The following is a 9,099-nucleotide window of genomic DNA, read 5'->3' on the forward strand; positions in this document are numbered from 1 at the left end:
CATCTTCTCATTCTTCTTCTTCTTCTTCTTCTTCTTCTTCTTCTTCTTCTTCTTCTTCTTCTTCTTCTTCTTCTTCTTCTTCTTCTTCATCTTCTTCTTCTTTCTCTCCTCCTCCTCCTCGTCCTCATCCTACTCCTCCTCCTTTCTATTTAGTTTATTCAATTTTATTGTCGTTATTTAGACTTTTGTCATTGTTTTCATGATAATTAAGGATAATATAATCGCCATCATTATCGTTATCATCATCATCATCAGCAGCAGCAGCATCATCATGATCACCACCGCCATAGCTATCATCATCATTATTTTTTCATCCAAAACCCGAAATATAACAAACCCGACGATTCTATTATTCCACTTTACTAGGTTGCTTGAGTTCCATATGGGGATGTATTGTGGGAAGCGGCAATAGTTCTCAAGCTACAGATTCATGGACAGGGACCAGCGTTAGCAACATCGACATCATGGCAAGAGTCTATTTCCCCCTGACCTTTGCTATTTTCAATGTGGGCTACTGGATCGTCTATATTTACGTTGAAATAAGTTGACTAGATGGAGAGGTGTGCAACAATGTTCATTGCTTTTTGTAAACGTAATTTATTTATTATTTCATTTTTACCAAATGACAAAAAAGTAATAATAAAACAAAATTGATACAATGCAACTCACTGTCAGCATTTTGTTTATGTAGCCTACCTAGTAGATGTTTATATTTATTTTGGGTTTAAATCTATTCTGGAATTTATGTTAATATTCCTACGACAACAAACAGGGTGACTTGATATGTAAAGTATCTAAGTTAAGTAATTTAAATAACCATAGCTCAGCTTTGTGCATACGTCACAGTACAAATAAAAAGAGAAATAAGTCTTTATATTCTCGTTGATAATTTTACAGACCCATCTCTCTTGGGATAAAAATATAACCTTATCTTTTTAAAAATAAAAGTTTATCATTAATTAAATTAACCAAACTTAAAAAAGTAGATGTGTTAATAATACAACTAATACATATTTTACATAATATTCGATTATACAATTTGGCTTATCATATCGGTACGACTCAATTTTACCTTCGAGAACTGGAATAGCGAATAAAACAAATGATGAAATAGAGTTATACAATGCACTGAACAAAATATTGAGCAATTGCAAAAAATAATATAATAGTTACCTTGATTCTAATCACATGGTTATCTCACTATCTTTTAATTGTGGGAATTATTTTGATTTCATAATTATCATAGCTAGGTATTTCCAATGTTAAAAACTTAGTAAAATATTTGGAAATCGGAACTGCGATTTGGCCTATTGAGTCAGACCACCGTATTCCTACGAAAATCTCTTTTACCAGTTAGGCCTGAGAATGTTAAAACCTTGGACTTTCGTGTAAGTCTCAAGTTTGACCATTTTTGAAATGTTTGAGATTTTTTTCTTAACTGATCGACATTTAGAGTAAAATCTTTTTTTGGTCAAAAGGTAGAAATGGATTCCCAAGAGTATGGCAGGATACGCAGACTATTAATTATTGTGCCTGGACTTCAACTGGAAACAAGATCAAATTCCAAGTTCAATGACCCAAGTTTACAAAATACAAAGTTTAATATAAAAGCAGATCACCCTGACTATCAGAGAAGAAAAAACTCAGCCTTTACACATAAAAATGCAGCGCTGTCAAATCGGCTAATTGCTATTTTGCTGAAAAACTGAAATAATACAGAAAATTAAAAAAATAGAATTAATTCATGGAGCATGGCATCTCGCTCATTTACTTTTATTTTCAATTCAAGGGAGGCCACCATGATAAAAGCTGTTTCGAGAAAAAACATTGCAATTGTTTCCCCTGCTTTTTTGTTTACCAATTCCCCATATTTTAATTCGTTTTTTCGTTCTTTCTTTTCAAAGACACCACTGTTAGTTTTTAATTTGTAAAGCTGACATATGAGATACACGAATGGAGTTGTACACCTCTCTATCAATATTACACTTCAGTAACTTATTCAAAATTTATCATTCTTATTTTTACATTTTGAATTTTGATATAATTTTAAATCCATTTTGTTTTCAAAAGTGTGGTTATGGTTGCTACAGATCCAGTATGAAATACTAAAGAAGTTCAAAGTCTCAAAAACGTTCTACGTACTCATACTTGCTTTTGATTTTACAGGCCAAAATCAAAATGAGGCAAATGTCAACACTTCCAAAATCAGTATTTTAAAAAAGTAATGGATCAACATTAATATAACAACTAAGAAAAATCACAAAATACTAAACTTTCGGGCTTAAAACCCTCCATCAGTCAACTGCCTTTTTTATTGACCGAAGTATCTAGCAAATTACTAGCCAATGAAACCAGCATTTAACTGTTGGTGTCGAAACGAAAGTAAGGCAAATCTGCTCTGCAATCCATTGCTGACAGGACCGATTCTTTTAGACGTTGATAAACTGCCTTTACATTACACATACATCTGACAAACTATACACTTTATATTTATATGATCATTTGATATGTAATTAAATCCATTTTCTCTACTTCTATATATAATTTTTACTCACAAATATCGTGTATGTGTGACACATGGACCAAAACTGGCTTGGATGAGGATTACAAAAGCTACACCTAAATCATAAAATGTGATCCATCGCCTCAAAACGGTATTATGTCGGCAAGAACCAGATGCCAAAAAGTGACTCTAACATTAAAATGATAAGAAATTAAAGATTATATATTTTGTTGCTTAAAGAAACTATGTCCATTTTTCTCAACAAAACATGTTAAGTTAACCAAAGTTTGAAATCTATGGCATGGAAGTCAGTTTTTGTACATAAATCATCCCGGCATAAATACCGTTTGTGACGGTAGGTCGCAATTGTCTATGCAACCAAAACCTTTAAGTTTAAACGTTACGATTCTTTTGAAAATAGGTGTGGACAGAATCCTCTAAGAGATCTATAGCATTTATAAATACAAACTTTGACATCCAATAGATTGTATGCGTTTGATTGAAATTCACCCCAATTCAGCCTGCGGAAACAAGCTAAATGGTTGAAATTAATTTTGAATCTCTTGGAAAGTATTTGGTGAGAAAGGATTGCCGTTATGGCTGTCTTAAAAAAAGCCACACAAAACTGTTAAATGATGTCAACCGCATACATTCTATAGCTCCGATACTTTGATTTAAATTTACATTTTTGATTTTGAACATCACTCTAATTAGATCAAATTTCTTTCTCATTTGTGAATTAACTTTGTTTTAAAAATCAAACCTTCATTTAAACAATCTGAGTGTGAAAAAGTGAATTTGAATAATAAATGCATTTTGAAGAAAATAAAAGGATTGACATGAATGAATGAATATGAGTGAGTGAATGAATGAATATGAATGAATGAATGAATTTGAATGAATGAATGAATTTTTGGCTAAAGGAATTTGAAAGGCTGTACAAACCACAGAAATAACGAATGAATGTATTTACCAAGATGCGAATTATGAATGATCAAATATCTGTAACTAAATAACTGGCATACTCTAGAAAGACAGGTAGTTAAAACTTGGGTCATAAAACTCGTCCTTCACATATCGATTGATTTATATTATCCACATCTTGGCCAAGATGAGTGTCATTTAAATCCATCGATTTTTGGAGAACGAGATTTCTGGCCAAATCTTTAAATACGTTACTTACCAGGGAACGGCTTTTAAGTGGTTAAATAAAAACGGTTACTATGAATGACTTTGAAGTAGATGAATAAAATGTACGAACGTGTCTTTGAATATTTTAAAATAATGTATACATACTGATCCAAAATGTCGTGATTTGTAAATACAATCAAATAATAAATGTTTTTATCGTCTATAATATTAAAAGCTTTTGTTTTCATTATTTCACAAATGATTAAACCTATTTCATGCATTGATTGAAACATGGGGTCTGCATTCAAACTCAATATAAAAAGACATTTTTTTCTCTACTCTTACGTTTATAAGACGCTGTCAGTCATTGTTACATCAATGAAATAGTGAATTATCGGTTGGTGGAGCAATTTTTTCCATACTCTGACTTACTTACTTACATATTTATCCGAACCAGCGACCACCTGAGCTCTAGCCCTTCGGTCTTGTGCCATGACGTAGAAGTTAGATGTCTTTTGTAGTTGTTCCAGGTGACTATAAAGTGTGTTACTGATGCTTGGATTTGGTGGGAGGAATGTGCATCTCAGGTCTTCAAGAGGTTGACATTCAAGCAAGTGGTGTGTTACTGTTTCATTGGGGTGTTGACATAGGGGGCAGGAAGGGGATGTGTCTTTTGTAATTTTGCTTAAATGGTTGTTGAGCGGTATGTGTTGTGTTTTTAGTTGAAAGATGATGCTTTGCTGGTGTCTTCTGAGCTTATTTAGGCAATCAGTCTTTACAGGAGTGGTCATATGGGAAAACATACATCTACCAGTGGTGCTCATTGCCCAACTGTTCATCCATTCTTCTCTCTTATTTGTTTTGATTATTTGTTTCGCTGTGTGTAAGGAAACTGGAATTGATGGTTGTAAAAGTGTTGATCCGAGTCTGGCTAGTCTGTCTGCATTGTCATTTCCTGGTATATTTGAATGTCCCGGTATCCACTGGAGAGATAAGTCTACTCTGTGTGTTGTAAGGAATTCATCTCGTTGAGATCTTAAACTATTGAACGTTGAGGAGAGTTTATCTAAATCGAGAGCTTGGAGACCCGATTTGGAGTCTGTGAAGATGACAGTGTTTTGAAGTTTTGAAGGGTTTAGCTGGAAAACAGAAGAGAGGTGTCGCAGTGAGGCTTCTATTGCAACTACCTCTGCCTCGTAGTTTGAGCAGGAGCTTCCGCTACTCTGACAAAATAAACACATTAAAACAATTTTGACAGAAAAGTAAAACTCGTCCTTGGTCAATCGATTGTATTGATCCTCATCTTTCCAATAAAAAAGGCTTTAAACCCTACCGAGGCCTAAGGACGTCCCAGGTTTGAGAGTTTTTAATTAGATATAGGTAATATTAATCGATCGAAATGTCCGACATGAAACCGTTTTGATACTTTGAGCCACAATTAATATCATGTTGGTGAAGGTTAGAAAAGGAAGAATATTGGTGGATACCATAAGAAAGGGGCAGTTACGGTTTCTGGGACATGTGTGGAGAAGAGACGGAATAGAAAAGTTGGTAACATCTGGGATGGTCGAAGGAAAGAGAACTTGAGGAAGACAAAGAATGACATATTTAACTCTTTCCTTATCGTCTATTTTCAGAATTTTACCCAGAACTTCATTCTCACCCAAACACAAAAATAGACACAGATCAGCAACGACTTTATTTTATATTTTGCTCAGAAAAATGAGCTCTGAAACACTGTGCCGAGGTTTTTTATGGCTATAACTATAACAAAATGAAAATTGTTGGCTGCATCGTAACGAATGTGACGATTTTCCTATGGGTGGTAAGGCGAGGGTTAAATAACCTAAGGATGCCAAAAGTGATTATAAAAGCAACACAGACTGCATGCTTACTGCAGAGGATCGAGATACGTGGAGAAAGCTGACCGACAACGTCCTCAAGCCACGATAAATCATGGATTGTCTTGGAATGAGTTTTGCCTATAGCGTTCTCCGATTATAATATAAACCGAAACGGTGGCACCACAGATGGCTTCTGGAAATACATTAAATTTAAACGCAGAGATCCATTAGGCATAGCAGTTTTACAAAAACCGGATGGAATGGAAACTACTGACACCACAAAGAAAGCAAACATCCTTAACACACATTACAGCAGTACATTCACAAAAGAAAACACGACGTTGCTTCCAATGTCAAGAATAACCATTACCCAAACCAGGATAACCACACAGCTCCAGGGTCTAAATCCTTCCAAAGCAAGTGGCCCAGATCTGATACCAACCAAGATCCTCAAAGAATGCGCAAAAGAAATATCTCCCTATCTATGCATTATTTTCAAACAGTCACTCTACACAGGCCGTGGGCCAAAAGAAACATGCATTAGTCACTGCCATATACAAAAAAGGGAAACGAGATATTGCCTCGAACTATAGACCAGTGTCGCTGACGTCTGTCACATGTAAAGTACTAGAGCACATTGTGTTTCATTCAATAATGGAGCACTATGAAAGACATAACGTGCTTGTCGATTACCAACATGGTTTCCGGAAGCATAGATCTTGTGAAAGACAGCTCGTAAACACCATAGAAGAAATAGGAAAGGCATTAGACTGTACAAAACAAATAGATCTACTTGTTTTAGATTCCTCAGAAAACTGGAACACCATGGAATTAAAAACATTGACCCAAAGTCCCCCTAAAAGACCGTTGATGAAGAAACCGACTCAAAACAGAAGGAACAAAAACTACATTCTTGGCTTCGAGACTAGCTGTGCAATAGAACTCAGGAAGTAGTCCTGCATGAATATAGAAGTGAGAAGTGCAATGTTTTATCGGGGGGTGGGGGTAACTCAAAAACTGTCCTAGGACATCTCTGCTTTCTAAAATTCATTAACGACTTAGGAAAAAACATATCAACCCTTACCAAGCTCAAACTGTTCGCCGATGACAGCCTCTTATTTCGAATCATTGAAACCCAGAACGAGGCAGACATATTACAGAATGATCTTGACTCATTTCTATCATGGGCACAAACCTGGCAGATGTAATTCCACCCCGAGAATGTCAATAACAAACAAAATACAACAAATTTATTATGACTACCAAGATAGCGGTCAGTTATTAAAATACGTGGAGACAATACCCTACTTGGGAATCCAACTAAACAAATCACTGAAACGGGACCAACATATTGATAATATTGTGGCAAAAGCAAATCGTACCCTTGGCTTCCTGGGCGGAACGTGTACCAGTGCCCCGCAAAGGTGAAAGAACAGGCAAACTATGCTTCAGTCAGACCCGTATTGGAATACGCACGCACAGTGTGGGATCCTTATTAGCAAGGTCACATCAAGAAAACCGAACAAGTTCAAAGGGCAACTTCGAGGTTTGCCACCAACAATTACTTGCGCGAACCAGGATGCGTTACTGAGGACCTGAAACTGTTGCGGTGGAAAACACTGGAAAGTAGGCGGAAAGAAAAACGCCTCCAACTTCTCCACAGAACAGTGCATTCTAATAAAACAGCAGTAACTCTACCACATTATTTCGCAAAACAACACTGTACATCCACAAGAAATTATCATAGCAGTAAGTTCACAACCCAAACACACAGAACCAACAAATATAAAGACAATTTATTCCCAAGACCATTAAGGAATGGGACACTCTCCCACCAGAAATCCTAGATATTACCAACAACAAATTTGGTCAACTATTAAACCTTTATCTTTAAACTCAATAACACAATTATACTAGGTGTATATTAGGTGTATACTAAGTATACTAGGTGTATATTAGGTGTATACCAGGTATACTAGGTGTATACTAGATATACTTTATATAACAAGAATTAAAATACGTATTTTCCCCTATAACCAACCGGAGTTTTTCGACATCGGTGAAAATACACTGATTACGTTCATGTAAAGCCGCATGTGCCCTTTTGCCTAAAATGGCTAGAGTTGATTATTTATACAGTGAAGTTCTACAAATTAGTTCCCCAATGGGTTATATAGAACCACATTTCTATTTCATACTGTATAAATCACCAGTTTGGCGTCTTTTTTGTACGGGCACTCCTAAATACAGGTCACTAACTGTAACCAGGTACTTTGTTACTCATGAATCGAGTGTGATAGTGCATGTCAAATGCATTTTCTTCAATTTAATTTTCCGATCTTTTTTGTCACTTATTTGGACATTGATCATGCTCAACATTGTTTGATTTTCTAAATAAGATGAGACGCCGTAATGCTGAGTCAATAACACTCTTCCAAAAAATAATAAGAAGAAAAAAGTGCTGTAATGTTGAGCCATTCGTTAAGACACACATGTGTATGGTTCATTCCAAAAAAAAAAAAAACACGTCCTTATGGATCGCACCTTCAGATGCCGTCTCATAGGCATTCCATGACGGAATATAGATAATCCATCAAACAAACATCTGATGTCAATAGTGAACATACATGTTGAGCAAATTGGGGGTTAATAATCTTGCCCATGGAAAAAAAAACCCAAAATTCCTAAAGAGGGGCTCGAACCCTGTACCTTCTGGGTCATACTGCAATGTCTTAACCTCTCGGTCACTTCCCCCTCCCATAAAGCATACCTTTATGATCAATATTTGGAAAACAAATCAAATCATGATTTACTATTTTTTTCAGGAAAACGGGTGGCCACAAGTTGTCCAGACCGCTTTAATAAATACTAACTGTCGCCTAAATGAAAATATCATTTAAATGATCCCTTTTTCTGTGACAGTCCATGTATGCGCTTACACGCACTCACGTCCACATACTTTTGTATAAATTATATGACTCTTACACCTTACAAACTGCTTCTCTAAAATGCTTTACTCTTCTTGTGTATGATGAGATTAAGATCGGAACATATGCTCACCTGAGTGTATAAAAAAATTGCCTTTCAAAATGTCCAGTCTGCAAAACATTACTTGATTGCTTTTACAAACAATGTTGTAATAAAATAAAACTACAAATGAAATAACATTATTTTGATTTATCCTAGAGAAAAAATGTGTATTTATGGTCTTTTCTTAGTGAAGCTTGGAATAACCCATGAATCAGCCCCATTGCAGTGAGGCAAACTGAGATATGGCAATGTGGCTAACATAAGACCACACATCGCTGTGAGAATTTGAACTCTGTGCCTTTTGGGGACAAAGCAAATGCCATGCCACTGTGCCAAGCCGTCCACTTATGAGTCTGAATGGTGTGATATAAGGTCTTACGATATCTTCTTTAATTGAATAATGATAGATCTGTCTCTATTACCCGAAACAATCATCTACATCCTTTACTTCTCTATCCAATATCTTACTGTACTATCCAGCATCGTTCTCACTAACTGACTTTGGCTGCCCGCACTCTGCAATGACAAATGTCTGCCCATTCCTCCCGTCTGTTGACGGTATCGTACATCTCTCTTCCATTTATATCTGTC

The 9,099-nt window shown here is 35.8% G+C and overlaps 1 protein-coding gene across 2 annotated transcripts in view; it reads left to right on the forward strand.

The window, feature by feature from the left end:
• Positions 1 to 3,862, forward strand: part of LOC144971341 (gamma-aminobutyric acid receptor subunit alpha-2-like) — a 156,181-nt gene extending 152,319 nt beyond the window's left edge. For both annotated transcript variants that reach the window (XM_078912063.1, XM_078912065.1), the window contains exon 11: positions 367 to 3,862. In XM_078912063.1, the coding sequence (XP_078768189.1) occupies positions 367 to 548 (182 nt within the window). In that variant the 3' untranslated portion in view covers positions 549 to 3,862. The remainder of the gene's footprint in view (positions 1 to 366) is intronic.
• The last annotated feature ends 5,237 nt before the right edge of the window (positions 3,863 to 9,099 follow it).

The sequence above is a fragment of the Berghia stephanieae genome, chromosome 4 (assembly GCF_034508935.2).
Source record: "Berghia stephanieae isolate SIO BIC M18660-M18661 chromosome 4, UCSD_Bste_1.3, whole genome shotgun sequence".
In the NCBI taxonomy this organism is placed as follows: Eukaryota; Metazoa; Mollusca; class Gastropoda; order Nudibranchia; family Aeolidiidae; genus Berghia; species Berghia stephanieae.